A 19398-nucleotide genomic window follows, 5' to 3' on the forward strand; every position below is an offset into this window, starting at 1 on the left:
TAACATACCTCCTCTTATTTCCAACATACTCTTATAATCACCAGGTTTTCTGTATTCTACTCAACACATGAAGGAGGCATGTTAATCTATTACACTGATTGCATTCAGCAAGGTGTCCTGCGGAGTTGGATCGATCTACGTAGACTGATAGTTTCAATGGGAATGAGCCCTGGTATGATAGTCAAACCAAGACTGGTCATACTATGTGCTCGGCTTTTCTCTGTTCGACACTTTGAGAAGTTTGAGAGTTGGAATCAGGATCTTCAGACTGCATTTAGGTAAGTTAAAAAATGTTTATATTTATTAAATATACATAAATAAACGTATATTGTCTCATTTTGAGCCCCAGCATTAAGTGGACACATTTTACATAAGGCGTTCACTGCAGGTCTGCATTGGCAGTGGCGGATTTAGGGGGAGGGGGTCAGGGGGGTCCTGACCGCCCCCCCTCCCCTTTGATTTCTGAAATAAAAAATCACACCAATTGTCCCCTCTTGAAATTAGAATTTTGACCAGCTGAATCATAGTTCTAAAGCGTACCAAATGGCAACGGTTGCCTTCTAAAATACCAAAAAATTTCAGAGCCCTTCAGCAGGCCCTGCACCCCACGCCAAGGGGGGCTGCTTTGCATGCGAGCTATTCATTGCTAAAAACTAGACCTCCCTTCAAATAATCCTGGATTTGCCCCTGATTAACATAACAATCTTTTGTATCAGTGATTGGGAGTGACTTCATTGCAATTGAGAAGGACAGGCATTAATTTTATAAGTATTTTATAAGATATCTTTAATCTTTCTTTCAACATCAACCCCAGGATACTGCAACAGTTTTTAGATTATTGCCATTTCAAATCCATATGACAAATGGATATTTCATGAAAGAACATCTTTATGCAGTTATTTTTAGTAGATTTGGAGTTAAAAGATGGGCAGATATAATCTGGTTGTTTATTTGGAAAGCAAGTCTGTGACCTGGTTGTGGATGTAGTGAGATTACATTAGACGTTGACTCCATTTTCTGCGTGGATCCTAAGTTTGTACACTACTTGTCAGGGGAACATCACCCACAGGGTACATTTCAAAACAGCCACAAATGTTTCCAAAATTATTTTTCACATGGAACCTGCCCAATAGGCAGTATCTGCATATATGATGAGTTCTTTTGTTGCTTTGCTTGGAGGCAAATATCTTTATATCTTGTGTAGTTAATTTAGACATATTTCCTGCTTGGCACAAAGACCTTTATAGATAGGAACTACCTCTTGGAAAGCATGTTGCTTGGGGATTTAGCTTTGATTTGGTAATGATAAAATGAATGTTAGGCTTGCACGCAAAATTGCTGTTGGTGGAATTTTGAGAAGATCCCCGCCCAATCCCCCACGATGAAAATCCCTTTGTGTATTCGCAGTTTGTCATATTCTTGTCAATTGTGGCTGGAAAGGGTGTCTTGAGAACGGCACTGTGCTGTCCATCATGGAGGAAATGCTTCAAAGTAAGCCTTGGTCTAACATTATGCTAATTGTAAATAATACTTTTGTTATTTTAACATCAGGATCATACAGCTATATATGGTTTGGACAATTTATTTTTCAAAGCGCTCAGTTTTTCACTTCTGGAACATAAATATTTCACAATCTGAAGTTGGTTGGACTGCTTTGCAAAACTCTAAATGTTAGACGCCCATTTTTTGGAACACTTATTTAGGCCCCAAAGCTCAAAACGGAATAATGAAATTTAAAAAAATACCAATAATAGGTATTCTGAAAATAATATTTCAGCAGAAACACTGATCAGAAGTGAAAGCACAATATAAGGCATGTGTTAGAACACGTGACATTTGACAACAGTTGCTGCATGCCCATGAAATGTGCCATTCTTGTTACTGTAGGCACTAATGGGATGTAGGAAGGTAGGAAGGTAGGGGATCAGCATTTACTGGAAATCCATTTTGTTGCATTCTTTTTGGGGCATTTGCATTTCATGGAAATTATATGACCATAATGTAAAGAAAACAATATTTGCTTGAAAATTCTTCTACAGTTTAAGTCAACTTTGATGTGGATGTAATTGTTCTGTTATCTATAATATGTCTTTAAAAAGATCTAAGTTTACCTTAAGGCATACCTTGTTTATTCTATTTATATCCATCAATACATCTAGTTATTTACATTTGTCTTATATTAATTATTTGGAGAAAAATTAGTTATTTTATTAAGATATGAATGCTATCATGAACAGTGAGAGTTGTATGTCATAAGCTACCTTTTCACCTTTATCGAAATGAAAAAGCTGATATGTCAGTAAGAGTTTTAATGGATAACCACAGAGTGGAATGCAAGGAAATACTTGATTTGGAATCACGCATGTTTTTTTAAGTCATGGCACACAATTTGTACTAAGCATAGCAAGTGATGTTCTTACAATTTTCAAAAAACAAATGTCCGCTTTCAAAATTGGGAAGTCACCTTTTTGATTTGTTAGCCACGTCAATTGTACATGAAATTCAGCTGTATGTCCTCAATTATACATTTATAAGCTTACTTTATTTTGCTAATTTCTGTTTGCTCACATGTCATTGTGATTTGGAGAGTCATAGATTAGAATCCAGGCTATGTCTTTACGTGCGAACTCCCGTAATCACTCCAATTAGGGCTTCAGTTCATACAAACTCTCTGAGTTCAAGGCTGAACAGCTGAAGCAAGGTCTGATTGCCCTACAGCTTTACAAGTGTGGATAGGCAGAAAAGATATAAACTAAGTAAATTTCTTATAATATGTCACTCATTGTTAGAAAAACATTTACACAAGGTGCAATAATTTCAGCCTTGTTGTGTGACGTGAAGGTAATCTGTCTTTTGTGACCCCTACCAGGCAACTAACTCAAAGGCTTCAGGAGACTTTGTCCACCTGCATTACTATTGCCCCAAATTCCAGCAATCAACTCTTTAGTGTACTCCACTCTGGGAGGTGAGTGTGGTTCCCCGTCAGTCATACCAGACTGCCAGTACATTAGCACAGGTAAATGCTTCATAGGACCTGGGATTGTACTCAAAAGTTGTTGTATCAAGAGAAAATTGTTTGCTTTATAGAGCACTGGTTTCAAATGAATTATGAATGATAACAAATGACAACAGGGGAGAGCCTGCAAGAAAACATTGTCAGTTTGCAATCCTCTGAGACGAGAGTATTCAAAATTGTGATGATAGCGTTGGTGGGATCCTTGTGAGACTAATTGAGCCACTGGGGGCAAAAAATTTGTAGTGTGAAAACAAATTCTCTGTGGTGTTGTATTAATTATGAGATTGAGAGAATTACTTAGACATTAATGATTATGACTTTGACACTGGTCAGAATGTTTTTAGAGTGAGGAGTTGGAATGCTTTTGATTGCTACATTAGATACATTACCAGATCACATAACTGTTATTGTTGTATTGAAAAACACTTCTGAAAACACAGTTACGTTAAACCTGACCTCTGACGTGGACTTCATGACGACAGTGTTCTTCTTGTAAGCCGTCAGCAGCAAGATAGTGGCTTGCATCTCAGCAGTTCCAGCAAAGCGAACTAAGTGTTTGAAGGAGAAGCTGATCGTTCTCTCTGACAGATTGCCAGTTACTTATACAACCTCTGTGCTTGCAGCAAAGCACATTGCCATCGCGCCTCAGGGAAAGGAAGCTGCACAAATATATGCTGTACCTTACAAGCTGGTTCTTAGAAACAGGTAAACTGTTTTGCCAATATATGTAAATATATATATAATATTTTGTATCCAAGGTTGCCTGTAGCTTCTTTTTTGATGTCCAACCAGGCACTCCAGACACTGACTTTTTATGATGCAAGTCTGAGAAGACTGCTGGATTTCTGTCAAAACAAGTTGTATATGACATAAATCTCTGGAGTTTGATAAACTTGCTTAAAAGATTATTTTATCATTATGAGAAAGGGGGTTTACACCTAAGGAATAGCTGATTTTAATTTTTCTCTTTGATGCATGGTTAATTTCTAGTGCTGCTCCATGAACAATTTTGTAATTGTCTAGGTTACTATTTTGTCTTTATATTTTTTTATCATTTTTTTAAAGTGAATTTTTCATGATTTCCACAATTATGTGAGATTGCTTATGGCCATGTAATTATTTGAAATCACAAACGAAAAAAAAATTGAACAGAGGCTTTTGCACACATATATAAGGTACTGAAACTTGGCAAGTTTTTTAATGACATTTGTATCTTCACCTTAAGACCTTTTATTCCGTCTTGATCTTTTTACTCTCAAGTCACTTGTTATCATCAATCACAGCATTGCAGATGAACTTTTAAATGATGTGCATGAATGCTAGCTATAACAGGGTTTCTTACTTTCAGGAAATTTTTGAAATTGATAAAGGACGCAAAATCAGTTCTCTGTTCAGTCGTATGAAAGCATGTGGAGAAAAAATCGCTAGAGGAATTCATTTGCTTTTAATTGAGTAATAATCAATACAAGTTGTAGAAGAAGAGCACTACTGAAAGTATCTTCATTATCTGTTGCTACTCTGTAAGGCCCATCACTTTCTGATAAATCAGAATTGAATATGTACTGCCCATGGTAGGTTTTAATGAACAGATAAATGATTGGTAAGCTGTAGCGATATATTTCCTGCACCATGACAGCAATGTACATGAGATCTCATGTACCAGGCATTTGAGCAGGAAGTATCATTAGGCACATTCTGTGCAGACAGTAGCCAGACTTTAAAAGAAATCCAAGAAAAGGGGAAATTGTTTAAGTTCAAAACAATATATAACAAGGAAATGGCCAGGTGAGAACTTTAATTTCTGGGTCTTATTGGTTTTATCACTTACGTTAGCCTTTCAAACCTACTAGTCAGTGCATCAAGTGTCAAAGTGCAACTTTGATTAATAGTTTGAAGCTTTGAAGGATCCAGAGAAAATGCCTCGAGTGGAGAAATAAAAACATCCCCACCCAATAAAAAATAAAAACATCTTGTAATATATAAAAAAAGCCATTGGTTTGAGTTCACCATAAAAAATATCAAATTATGTTTGCTCAGCTAAAGATATTACAATGCAATTTGTTACATGAAAAAGTTTAGTGGAATATTTTTTGCAAAAATTTTTAAAAACAAGTTAGTAGGGATGATATTATCCAGAGGGAATGATAATCTAAATCTAATCTTTCTTTTTCTAACTTGACAGCAGGACATGTGTTTTGCATGCCTCCTTGAGGCTGATCCCCAGGAAAAGATGGATTGAATTATGTTTGCAGTGATACTTTGATCTATCTGGACTCTATCTCACCTTTTGGTGTTAAGGGCGTCTTGAAGTGAGACTTACAAGAACAGAGTGTAAAATATTGTCACTGCTTGATGTATCTAATTCATTTACTGAAAAGGTGTTATTTTCCAAAATGACTACTCTTTAAATCAATAGTTTAACAGAAAATAGTAGTTATAACAGGAAAAAGACTTTTCTTGTACATTTTGTTTGAAGTTGTTTTTGTGTTGGAATTAAGTGTAGAAATTTTACTTCAACATATTTAAGAAACAGATAATTTGAAAGTGGGAAGAATTTTTTGAGGCAATTTGTTACAGTCACAGAAGATTATGAAAGTTTTGTCTACAATTTGGGTCTTTTCCAACAAAGATAAATATAGTATGTTGGAAGTAATAAGAAATTACAGAAAGTTTTGATTTGTTATGTAGTCTTCTTTTTACTAAATTTCAAAGTTAAGCTGTCTTAATGGCCACAGGAAAGTGACAACAATGATAGTGCAGCAATGTCTTCCAAATGTTTTGCTTAAAGATAGAAAGTTAGGTAAATATAAAAATATTTTAGCAATTGACATGGCCAATTTCCTTCATTGTGATGAAAAGGCCTTCATTTAGATAATATGTTAGTACTCTCTGAATCCATGAAGTTGATGTGTGTGCAAGTTCTGGACATCTAGGGTAAACAATGCACTATTTACAGTGACCTGGACATGTTTTTGTTTGCATTCCACAACCAGAAAAGTACAACACTTATGAAAATTTGAACTGTTTCTGTAAGGTGCATGCAGTACTTAAGGGCTGATTATTATACATTTTGGTTTGGCAGGTGTGCCAGGTTTAAGTACATGACAGTGATGTAACCTTGGCTTTCTCTGGGAGGTTGTGGTCCAAGTGCTTGGTAGCCAGTAGTTAAATGCTAAATATGGGGATGAGGATATGAAGTACTTTAATTAAAGCATAGCCAAAGGAGCTTCAGGGTTGAGTTGCACGAATCAGCACTCTGTTTACTACAAAGGTGAGTGGAAACTGGAAATGAAATTTTACAACACGGAAAAAAAAAACTTGTTGCTTACATGAAAGGCAATGGCAAGCATTTAACCTGGCCAGGAAGTGCAAGCATAAATCCACCCAAAAAACAATTTGTCCTTGTGTGAGTTTTATTATGCCCTGGGGATATTGCAAGAAAGAAATCGACATAGTTTCCTTATGTATGTGGATTAAACATGGGCATGGTCTCAGTTAATTCCTTTGACCAGTCACACAGTCCGATTTAGACAGACATTTGCCTTCAGCACTAGTCTGCTGACACAGAGGTTATACCCACTCATTCTCCTACACTTCTAAAAAAAGTAGAGAGAAAGCGAGTAGCATTTTTGAACTTTTAGGAATGCACGAGGGGGGATTTCGTAGAGTTCCTGTTGTATTCTATATTTTTGTTTGGTTATGCCTATGATGACTGTGCCATTGAAGCTTTTCACTTCAAAGGGGAATTTTTGCATTTGAACCAGCCCTGGCTCCAGGTTGACAGCAGTTTGATGAGGGGATCCACATTTGTCAAGCATTAAGTGCATCATTAATCAGACCAGTAGAAAATAATGGCCTCTTAATGGCTCAAAGCACAATATAAAAATAAAAATTCTGTTAGGAAATATTTAAAATCTAATGAATTTTCATTTGCGATGTTTTTAATGAAGCATGCATTGTAATGGTTGCTAGCATGGAGGAAAGTGTTATGGATAAGGCATGTATGATAATGGATTTGGGGAAAGCAAAATAATTCTATGAACTAACAAAATATGTTTTCTGGCTGGTATAAAAACATACATCTAACGTGCACACCTTCATAATTTTAGAACAGGTGTTAAAATAATTGTCATGAAGGAAGCCATTAGTAACTTCACTGTTAACACCTTGTGGACTTATTACAGATGTGTGAGAGATGCTAATCCTGATGTTGACTTGAACATAGTACAATTCAGTTCATTGTTAGTGTAGCCGTCAGTGCAGTGCACGTAGTTTCTCCCTTTACTGCAGTAGCCTCCCAGGACACTGTAAAAGGTAATGACTTCTTCCAACTATCTTTGATATCATTTTCTTGTTATAATGACTGTATAATGACGGTATAAAGAGATATGACAACATCATCAGTTGTGGTATGTTTATATATGTACTATTCATAATTTAGAGGGTTTGATCGCAAGTAAGTGTCACCCTGGGTTTGACATTTTAAACGAGAAAGACCAAACAATTATTATTTTGATCAATAGTATTTTATTTAAATAGAAAAGGCATATGATAATAAGTACCATGTTCAAAAATATAAAAAGAAAGTAAACTTTCTTACCATTAACCTTTGCAGCAGCATTTTACTGAAACTACTTTATTGGAAAACTAATACATATGTTAATAATAAGGATGGGACTAAGAAGGAACAAGGAAATTGTTCCTCTGCAAGCCCCACTCCTAGTCTCATGAACAATTTTAATAAAAAACATTAGTCAGGTGTTAATTGGTGGTGCACAGGTGGAATGCTTTAGATTAATCAGCAGCAAATTGACTAAATAACTATATTTATGCATATGGAAATATACATGTATATATACGCCTCCCCTTAACTTGAATAGTAGAGCAGATGACCATCTTAACAACATGAAGGGTTAATTGCTGTTAGTATTCTACAAGGAGCGGGAAGTAAGAATATGAAACCCCTAGACTTGGCCCAAAATGTTCATGAACAGGTAATTGTTCCTTTCACATTTTGTAACTTTATTTATTTTTTAATTGTTAATTATTGTGTTGAAAATTGGTGGAATGTAATAAGGTGTGATAAAAAGCATAGGTACACAGGGAGTATTCATATAAACCTCTGTTTCCTCCGTTTAATTCTGAAAGAAAGTAAATATTCATTAGTAAAAATCTAAAAGTTGTTCTTGATTTGAAGTCATCTGAATGGTTGTTGAAAAAACATGAAATCTTGGCTGCCTTTCCGTCTGAACAAACTTGACTTCGATTGTATGCAAAATATGCTCACTTTGTAAGTAAGGCAGCGCAATAGATTTTCTTTGAATTGTTTCCAAAGTCAGTTGCTCTCTTGTAAGGATCAAAGGCAAGTAGTCAGCAGTTCTCCCTCATCTTCTACCTCTTCAACGTGCAACATGTTGTTTGAAAACTGCACCTTTGGCACTTAAATATTTGTGGTGATCGTTTGCTTGCAGTCTTAGTGATCGACTGAATGATGCTGGAAGCTACTTAATTGTGCCCAGCCATATCTGTCAAATTAACTGGAGAATGGATTAGCAATATGAATTCATCATATGTGCAAACAGTAGCCAATAGACAAAGCAGAGCCCAAGCAGGCCACCCTTTGGTTGGACAGTGACACGTTTCTGGCGTTTCATTAATAAATGAGATCAATCAGTATTTTTTCTTTGCATGTTAACAGCCAAAAAATATCACCCATCATTTATAGGTATTTTGACTTTTATGAATGAATACATGGTCCACATTTCTGTGAAACATTTGTACAAGAGGGAAGTAACATTTTGAAATAAGCAAGCATTGCAACAAACATTCAGCATTTGGGTACAAGTCAACATAAAAAAAGATTAATAACAATGCAGATGACTGCACAAAACATGCCAAATTTCGGTAGGAGGTCTTTCTATTCTTCACAAATATAATTAAGGTAGAAAGCTTTCTATAGGTCATTAATTTACCTGTAAACATGGGTGCAATGCTGCCAGTGGCTTGCAGGAGGTCTTTTACACTTAGCGAAATAAAGAGACGTCAATGAAAAAACTCCCGTAAAGGTGGCAGTGGTCCTCAATGGCCCCCCTGCATGAAGACCTCTAGGCAGCTTAAACTCTCCCTCTACTGTGGCATGTTTGACTCGCTAATATAAAATCACACTAAATAACAGAATAGAGCAGCAAAAGTTGAAACTGTTGAAGCAGCACTTTGTTTGCAAACAAACATATAAGAGAGGTAAGAATTTGAAGTGTTTGTGGTATTTGGTTGCCACACTGTTTAAAAGGTGATAACATTTGGCTCAACCAGATATGGCACAAAAGCTAGAAAGTCTATAAGAATTTTTATTGGTTTTCAAGAGCTCCCTCTTGGGTGGTGTGTTGTTAAGTACCTTGCCTCAGTCAATGGAGGAAAAACAAGACACCTTCTGTATATATATATACATACATGTACTAGTAGGAAGCATGTGTCAGTTGAACCATAATATATCTTATGCGGTCTGAGTAGAGATCAACCCTTCTGATTATTTGTATCACAGAGGGTTCAACAACAGCGAAACGCCTTTTAATTTTTGATAAAAAAACTAGCTGGACCGTGATAATGCTTTAGGTGCTCTGCTTGCATCAATGAGATGGTTCTTGGTGCTTATCTAGGGTCTTAGCTTACTGGTAGTCATTTATCTAAAAACAAAAAGGGCTGACGGGCAGGTACAAGGAACCCCATGTTTAATGTGAGGAGAGTACTTGAGCAAGGGATTACAAAAGACAACATTTCGGCACCAACTTGTTCAGAATCTGATAACCCGACTTACTCTGTACAAGGTAAGAAAAATGCCTGGTAAAAGTTTTAAATCTATTCCAGTGATAGATATTATATATCGTTTCCTGGTTAAGTTTTGCTAGCAATTCATCAGGTCTGTTGTCCTACAGAGACAGTTTAAAAAATGCATTTGACATGGGGTACTTTTTGTCTTATCTGTTTATTAAGACTGAGCTTTTTTCATTCTAATGTTTTACACTAATTCAGGGTCATAGGTTTTGCAGAATTACTGTAAATGAATTGCACAGGCTTATTTATTATACACAGATTTCAGTTACACCCTAGTTAAATAAACTGATAAAAGGTGGGAATGATAACTACATGATGTGGTAAACCCTAATTGCATGTAGAAAAAGCTTGATGGCAGTTTGGCTAACATTTACTGAAGGAAATGTCCAGTAACAATTTCCTCTCATTGGTTACTATTGCAGTGGTTGTCATTGCACTAGCTGTTGCTAATTTACTAAGAATTTGTAAAAAGCTAATGCAATTAATGGGGATGTTTTTTAATTAAGAACACAATTGTTTAACATGTAATGTAAAAATATTTATTGTTTCTATCAAAATAAACAGGTAGTATTTACTGCACCCCTGTGGCACAATATTATGTATGGTAATTAACTCAAGCAGTAATGTATATTTCAGTAAATGTCATGTAATGTACTAGATAAATGACATCAAGCTTTCATGGAATTAGAAAAAAAATCGTGTACAGAATTTATCTAAAATGGTTTTACATGTCATTTGTATCTCAGATAAAAAAAAAGATATTAAGTATGGTTATCAAGTCAAACAACTGCTTTCAATAAAAGGAATTGTCAGTTTCCTGTGTATATATTACATCAGTACATTGCACACATCATGTAAATATCAGTAGATAAATATCATACATATTCCATTGAATTCAACGGAGAACATAATTCATCTGAAATGTTTTTACCTAATGTTATCTGTCTGCTTTGATTTCCTTGCGTATGGATGCACACACAGTTTCTTTGAAGTCTATCATCAAGCAAGTGTGTGTTGTCATTGTTTGGGTTACAGTACAATCTGTGCCCTTGGTTGCTTGGATCTATCCAACAAAACCAACATGCCTTTGGGCTGTTGTGTGCGCATTGTAGATCAGCTAGGAAACAAACATTCACTGAAATCATCTAGATCTATACCGGCTGTTATTCCAAATTTGGGGATGGTCCAATGATGTAACACATACAAATACCAGTAGTTGTAAGGCTTGAGGGAGGTAAAGGGTGCTGTAGGGTAAAAGATGAGGAGGGATGATCCTGATGATCAGGGTTAAATGTGTTGAATTTGGGTTATTAGGCTTGTGTGTTGGCACACATATTAATGAGATGAAAAAAGAAACTAACAGTCGAAGAAGTGCAGAATCTGCATAAAGGCACAGAATAGAGTTAAAAAATTTTAAAACATATCAAGCACTGGCAAAGACCAGCATATGCAAAATACATGATCAACATCAGAATCACCAGTTTATCTAGCTATATATACACACACACAGCATAACAAAGTGAGTGATATAAAACCCTCAATGATAAAATCAATTATTTGGGGGCTTGGTATCTATCTGGGGCCTGTCGTTATCATGTAACATTACGGCTTTGGACCATAATGTTATCAATCATTGAGAACATCCCAAAGGGTACAGATCACTAAGTAAATCAAGGTTTGTGGGGCAATTCTATTCTCAGTAGCTGCGCTTAAGGATGATTGAAAAGAATGTGTGGGTGGTAATTGTTTTCACTTAATTATGTACTGACTTAGGAAGCTCAGTAAAATTTAGCAATTTCATCCAAGTTTTAGAGTCTGGGTGGCAAATCAGAAGATGGAATAGATTTCTTGTGATATTTTTAATGCTTAAACATTAGTCAGTGTTCAAGTCAAGTTTACCTTATGTTAGTTATTCATTCTAAACACCTGAAACACTATCAAGTCACTTTTACAATTTATTATTTTATGAATTTCCTTTAGTATCAATAAAATTAATTTTCTGTTTCTAGCCATTATTGTACATAGTGTTCACAATTTCGTACAGACAATTTTTTTTAATTAAATATTTTTTCAATTCACAATTTTTAAACATATTAAGCATTGTGTTAAAACATTTTATTCAACTTCGTAAATTTTCTTAGGCACTGTGTCATGCCGAAATTAGGCACTGTCTCATTGTGAGGGAAGGGGGGGGGCAAATCTGCATTTAAATTACTTTTTCACAGACCCAGGTTGAGGTTTCTACATTTTCAAGCAGGTGGTGCAGTGTTGAGAGTGAAGACATTTTGCAGAAATGTGTCAGTTCAGACAGAGGAATGCATGGAATGGAAATGCTTATGTTCAGATAATTTCTTTGATTGATTTTCACATATGGCTTGTAGTTTTTGGAATTGAAAGCTTTATGCATGATTGAATAGTAAACTGATCATCAGAGGCTGTTCAAGCTGGGTCTGGCTTGACTTCTCTAACCCACCACAATTTCTCATACCAGTCTGATGAGCACAACCCATGCAGTCTGCTGGGATCCATTGAGGATAACAATCTCTTAATTTGTGTAATTGACCAGCAGCACTCAGTGGCTGGGGTAAGCTGAATTTAAGTGGAGGTGATTCTGCATGCCCCACCTGATCAAACTAGCTTCACTTTTTGACAGGTCAATGTGCTAGCAAATAGAGTCATCAGTACCTTTTTCCTTCAGGCAGTTGACAAGAGGCCGGTGCTACTGAGAAATGGAAGTCTAAACCTGGATGGAATTAACCTGACAGCACCAATAAATAATCACTGGAATAAGAGAATCTAGGAAGTAGAGTACAACTGGAGTGGCTCTGAAGTACACAGTGTGGATATATTTAGTTCTTTGGGAAAACTGAAGCCAGAGTTCACCTTGAGGAGTGTAAGTGCATGCCACTAGGTATTTGCTACCTCAGTGGTCATTTCTCAGTCCACTGCTCCTATAAAACTACTTGCCACCATGAGGTGGCCAGATGCTTTGTTTCTTCTGCATATCTTCATAACTTGTCTCAGTATGGTGGGAAGTGCACCCACGCCAGACTCTACCCAGAGGTCCTCCCAACACAGGCGTCATCGGAAGCACAAGGCTCAGTCTGAGAGACAGTTACGGATGTTACACCGTTTGATCAATCACATTATGCCAAATGCAAAGAACCTTTTAACTTTAGCTAAAATCAGAAAGACAGAACTTGGAGAAGGGGAATCTTTTGGAAGATACGCCGAACCTGAGGACAATCAGCAATATGATATTCCTAAAATAGGTGAGTTTCATTTAAAGAAGAATTTTAGTACATTTACATTAAACCTTTATTGAAAGTAACACAGAATTTTTTTTTAGTCTTTGTTGGTATTTAAACAAAGATTTTTCAAAAACATGGCAGCATACATACTTTGAATATTTGTCTTCATTTGTTGAGTTCCACCCACAACAAACCTTTGGCACTTAAAAAGCAGGATCAGAGTTTAAGTAAACCATTGAAGCATGACATGTATTCCCAATTTAATCATCTACTAAAATAAAACATGGTATGATGTGATGATTTTATGGGCGATGGTGATGGTTCTTTCTTTAAGTTGAAGTTTATCAAATTATCTGATGTAATAGAAGTGTACTTAAGACCTGACTGTCTGTTCATGCTACATGAAGTCCAGGATCTAGTTTCATCTAATGAACAACAGGAAATGTGTAACAACCTTACCAGTATACAGATCATGGCAAAAAAGTGATGATACAGATAGACAGATTATAAACTACGCGACTACTGCTATGACAACTGAGAATTACAAAAGAAAATTGATCATTAATTTCGCAAGAGATGAAAGTTGCGAAGTTACAAATTACAAAATCAAAAAATTCATTAATTTTATGAAGATAAGTCATGACCTACAAATTGTTTCGTAATTATTCATGAAATGATGAATACTTGAGTTAATTTCTTTGTGAGCAGCTTTTTAAAAAATATGCTATCAAATTCATAAATACACGTACAGGCTTGTCAAGGTTAAACATTTGAAATGACTTGAAAAACGGGTAAATGACAAAGGTTTTTATACATTTAGAAATGATTCAAGAAAACAGGTAAATAATACAGGTATGATAAAAAAATAGACATTAAAAAAAGAGGAAAAATGGTGAATCATACATGTATAAAAATATAGGGAAAGGTTAACACAGTCTGCTATTTTAATCCTCTTGATGAAACAGCACCTAAAAGTCAGTAGACTAAAGATAAGAATGAACTGATCTGTAGAAAACAATGTCGTTACATTGTCACGAAGGACTGATATAACCAACAATGACTGACGTTTTTATCACATATCTTAGTCATGACTTACTTCACACAACAGTAGAGATCTGATTGTAAAGAAAAAAGATATCAGCTAGCCCATGTTGTAATTATGATTATGTGACTATAAATTCTTTTATCACTATATGCATCTTATCTCCTCTTGCACCTGCATTGCACCTCTACCAATAAGGGGAATCCACCGAAAAATTCTTTATTACAATACCAGTTCTGGTTGAGATGAAAATACCACCTTACACTTCCCCATCCTCTAATTATAATAGAACTCGGTACTGATAAAGAGGACTTCCCAGGTTCTTCATAAAAAAGTCCCAATCTACAAGGTCTCTGCACAGTAGATCTGACTTCACAAATGGATCAGTTTGTACAGAAATTTGATTTTTCGTGTGACCAGGCAAAGAAATTGTTTTTGAAAATTAAAACTCTCAATTTTGCAGGGGGATTCCTTAATAATCTGACCGTCTCATGACATCAATTAGTCAATCTACAATCTAAGTTAGCTCTATTGTGAACATGCTTAGAACCCGGACCTCTGTGCCTTATCACATGGGTGATATATAAACCCACAAGCCAACGCATTTGCAATCATCTCTAGGGTAGATCTAGGAAGAAGATAGTCCATGCTACATTGATGTATCTCTTTCCTGTTTGATTATCAATGATGACAACATCTTTTAATTATTTTGTGCATGCAAAGGTCTAGAATTAACAGGTTATATAGTAGAGCAATGTTGCTATTTAAATATCAAGTTACAAGGTAAGAATAAACCTCACACTCGATCTTAAGCCAAAATACAATATATTCTCAGGGAAGAAATATAACTTAAAATTTTAAACATGTTTATTCCTTTTTTCTTACAGTTTATGTCACCTACTTTAAAAGTGATAAATATAATGAACTATACTTCCATTTCTAAACTGTGTCTACAGAATCAACTAGCTTGAACCTATCCACTATAAAGAATGAAATGTTTGAATAATAAACCTGTGCATCATACGTGTTAGAGTCAGTCTACTGACCTTCAGAATCACTTAAATATTGTACCTGAGGTCAACAACCCAGAAAAATTGGCAGTATGTTTGTTTGAATGATGGTGTTTCAAAAGTGACGGTGTCCCAAAAGTGACATAGTAGTAATGAGGAAATTGCATGATATGGTAGTTAAATTGTTGTTTAAAAGCATGTGTTTTTTTCTACAGGTCTTTTTTTTTTCAAAGCCATGCCACCAAAAATGATGCATGCCAAAAATCAGAGAAATTTTTGGGTTGTAAGCCAAAAAAATTTACTGGTTTTTTAGGAGGGGTGCATTTTCTTTTATTGGATCCACCACAGTAAATACCTACAAATTTGTATTAAGCTGGTAAAAATATTGTTCTCCAGTTTAAAAACTCTCTGTCAACCCACTGTTTTGCACTCAAACAATAGTACCTTGCAATTAAAATGCACAAAATTGTTAAGACGCTTTGTAAAGATATGCATTTTCTTCCATGGGGCAAATTTGAGATCACTGCACAGCCAATTAAAGAAATGAGACATTATAATAAGGGGCCCACAGTGCTAATTAGAGAAGAGAATGACAATCTTGCTATCCATATCTGATAGCAAGTACATTCTTTTGTGGGAACAAAGGGTTAGAGAGACGTGATATGGTATAAGGATATTTGAAATATAGTGTTTCCTAGAAGACAAAGGAAATTAAATCATTTCCATTAGGGTTAGGGAAAATATATAGGTTAATGTCACAAGAGTCTTGCAATCAAAACTGTTCAAACATCAGTGAGAAAAAGGCAAAGTAGAATAACCATGAGGCTGATTTGTCAGAAATCCTAAATCATGAATCACATCTCACTTTGCAAATGAAGTGATGAATAATAGAACTCCTCTCATGAACAGTTGGTTAAAAGTAAGTGTTATACTTGTCCATAAGTTATCTGCACTAAAATGACACACACTTGTGGCTTCTGCGCCTTTTGTCCTTCTGTGATTCACATTCCTCACAGACTACCAGCAACCTAGACTTAGATTTCTTGGCAATATGCAGGGTGACCCAGGGTTCAGCTCACTTCCCTTTGTTTCAAAAAAAGGGCTTCAGTAGCATTAGCCCTGAAAGACCCCACTGTCCTTGTGTAGTGATTGACACAGCCCTGTGACTTGGTGCAAACATATTTTAATTGCTTGTACTTTTATAAAGAAGGAGGAATACTAGAGTCTGGTATTTAGACAACATAGGATTGCGTAGGATTTAACCTCAGTGCATTTTTACCCTTTATACATAGATACAGAACTATAATGAGTGATCATTCCATTTCAGTGTAGGTGGTAGCTAGCACTCAGAAACAGAAACATTTTAAAAAGATTGTTAAGAATTATTCTGAAAGATCTCATTGCTCTTTTTCTACATTAGAAATCAATGACATTTCACTTCTCCTGCTGTGCTCAAAATGTACTTTTTACTTCCATTTATCAATGTAAAAATATTTTCAATTTTTTTTTTAAATCAGTCATAGAGATACATGCCTATGTCATACTTCACCATCATTTTCTCACCATCATTTTTAAAATAAACACATTAATATCTTTACTGCATTGTTTTACCTCAGCACTGTAAAGCATTTATATTTATCTTTCTTTTTACCCGCGACAATCATCTCAGACATTCAGAGAAAGTTACTAAAATAACTTTCCTTGGTACTCCACAATCCTACACCAAAAATAAATGTCAGCATGGCTACTGTGAAAAGCAATAAATATTATACAACACTCAAACAAATACAATTTATTTCCAGCATGTCCCGCAGCAGAAGATGGTGTTGAATTGCTTGCCTGTCCAACTCCTGACGCTAATGGGAGATTTAAATGTATAGATGACCATGCCCTGTGTGATAATAAAAACCACTGCCCAAATGGGGAAGATGAAGATAGAACAATATGCATGTTTCATAAAATGGTGAGTAAGGGGTGATTATACTTTGTAATGTGAGAATTACTGTGGAGATATTAAAACCAAGGGTTTACGATACAAAAACACTATAGCATTTCCTGCAAAAAATTGGATTTTTTTCTAACACAAAAAGATGGAATGAAAATGGCATTATTTTTGCAATATTTTTGTGATATTTATTACTTCTCTTACATGAGCAAGATAAAAATTTGTTTTGAATTTCAGGTTTAATATATACGGTAATTTTCCTAATGTTTATTCTATTTATTTCAGACAATGAATTATATCAACAAACTAACAGATACTTTAATAGAAGTGAATTCAAAACTAAGGACACGAAAACGGAAAAAGGATGACGATTCCACAAACTCATAGCATTCTTCACCACAGTGCAGGGCATAGTGGGTGTATTTATTATTTATTAAGGGTTGAAAGTCCATCCTTGACTTTCTCAGTTCAACCAAATCAGCAGCATGTCCCTATTGCTTAGGATTCTCCATTAACACAACTTGACTCACTTGAGAAGGATGATTGACTTGGGTCTCGCTGCAGCCATTAATGGAAATGGGTATTCAGCTGAGAAAGATGAGGTACTTAAGAATGATCTTTTTACACATACAAGTGGCCATGGACAGGTGTAAATCTCTTGCATCCGGGAAGCAAATTGTCTTTCCTGCTTTCAATTTCCCACAGTAAAAATCACTGATTGAAAGGCATCATATGGACATTTTTCAATCATTGCCCAGGTCAATAACCAGGGACTATCTACAGCATTGTCATGAAGGCCATAATAAGAGTGGAGAACAATGTGAAAGTGAAACATCAACACTGATGTTAAGAAAACTACTGCTAAGATCTAGGTATCTGTTTGGGAGTAGAGCTGGAAGTAAGAGCTCCATTCATGCATTTGTTAAATGTGATAAAAGTTGTGCAATCTTGAAGATGTGACTTCATGAGAAATTGTTAACTTTCAAGTCACATGCTATATGAAGCATGAGGTGTGTGTGTTCCACCCTATGACATCAGAAGTTTTTACTTTGCTGCACATGGCTGGTTGCTGATTTTGATCTTCAAAGCATAGATCATGTTCCACTAGGAAAAAATGAAAACAATTCTTAACGTCAACAGGTTTCTTAAAGAAACAAGTGACACCATTGGACCCGCCTTATCAACTTCATCTGCCAATACAGGAGAAGACAGCATTTCATTTTTTCCCTTGTATTTACAAATTAAAAGTAGATATCATTGTGGATTCACTTTTTAATTCTCAATCAGAGGTCATAAGATATGTAACATCTGCCAAATGTCTCCTAATAACTCTGTATTAAGTATTTTTGAAGTAACGGTATATACAGTGTATTATATAAAGTTATTCATGTACACAAAAAGAGACAAGCAACTGTGGTTTGATTCCATTGATCAAACCCTCACCCAAAATTTCATTCGCTCATCAATAATGTTGTAATATCTGTATATTGTTGTATGTAAAATGTTGAATTATTTTTGTTAAATAAAAGACTGGTGTATTGATATTCCTTCTTCATTAGATTTTTTTCATTAGTTTATTTTAGTAAGCAACATCTTTGAAATAAATATTAAAAATATACGGACACCAAACAGCAAAAACATAGCAACAATATTTACTAAATAATAAATAAATAACAATCAATAAGTTTTGGAAAAATCGTCTGACCCTGCTGATTTTCAAAGGAACCTGTGTTATAAACATTTAAAGTCACTCAGCAAATTTGAAGCAAATCACAAATATAGTGACTGTATATATACATTTCTATATTTAATCTGAACTGGGGTCTAAAATAATATATATTTGTCACATTTTATAATATTTATAAAGTTTTCTTTACCTTTGATTGTTTACCTCATATTAAATGCAGTTATGAAAGGTTGCGTGTAACTTAAAAATCTTTCTGGCAACATACGGGTGCAAAAGTGGCCTTGGGCCCTCAAGTTGCATGACACCACTAAGTCTTTCAACTTGGGTCACAAGTTAGATAGCCCTTAATGCAAATATCACGTTAGTTACTACTATGCTAAATGCATTTAAGGCAACCCAAAAGCTTTTTGCCCCTCCCTACTGATCTTTGTATTTCATGGGGACCTTTAAAATAATTAATATTCCAAGCCTTAAAAAAAAAAGTCATCTATTTTATTTAAGTTAAAAAGTAAACACTCATTGCATATTTAATAATGCAAGCAATTTGAAACTAAAAATGAGGTCTTTTGTATGCACAACTTACATTATTTTGTATTTCTTCCTTTTATTGAATTCC

The 19398-nt window shown here is 35.2% G+C and overlaps 1 protein-coding gene across 6 annotated transcripts; it reads left to right on the forward strand.

Annotated features, from left to right (window-relative positions):
* The first annotated feature begins 2900 nt into the window (after positions 1-2900).
* LOC106152324 (uncharacterized) lies at positions 2901-18639 on the forward strand. Of its 6 annotated transcripts, none has more exons than XM_013525860.2 (4): positions 2901-3016; positions 12546-13119; positions 16953-17113; positions 17381-18639. In XM_013525860.2, exons 2-4 carry the CDS (start codon positions 12819-12821, stop codon positions 17480-17482), a joined length of 564 nt encoding a protein of 187 aa, XP_013381314.1. In that variant the 5' UTR covers positions 2901-3016; positions 12546-12818; the 3' UTR covers positions 17483-18639. The 6 variants fall into 6 exon arrangements, with proteins under 6 accessions (XP_013381314.1, XP_013381308.1, XP_013381312.1 ...); XM_013525854.2 differs by lacking the exon at positions 2901-3016 and adding an exon at positions 3043-3721; XM_013525858.2 differs by lacking the exon at positions 2901-3016 and adding an exon at positions 6119-6287.
* The last annotated feature ends 759 nt before the right edge of the window (positions 18640-19398 follow it).

The sequence above is a fragment of the Lingula anatina genome, chromosome 1, assembly GCF_051362555.1.
Source record: "Lingula anatina isolate TDL-2025a chromosome 1, LinAna3.0, whole genome shotgun sequence".
Lineage (NCBI taxonomy): Eukaryota > Metazoa > Brachiopoda > Lingulata > Lingulida > Lingulidae > Lingula > Lingula anatina.

Coding starts and splice junctions, on each gene's coding strand:
- LOC106152324 (XM_013525860.2), top strand. CDS start 12,819: ATGAGGTGGCCAGATGCTTTGTTTCTTCTGCATATCTTCATAACTTGT. Junction 13,120..16,952: donor ATATGATATTCCTAAAATAG/GTGAGTTTCATT, acceptor ATTTATTTCCAG/CATGTCCCGCAGCAGAAGAT. Junction 17,114..17,380: donor TATGCATGTTTCATAAAATG/GTGAGTAAGGGG, acceptor TATTTATTTCAG/ACAATGAATTATATCAACAA.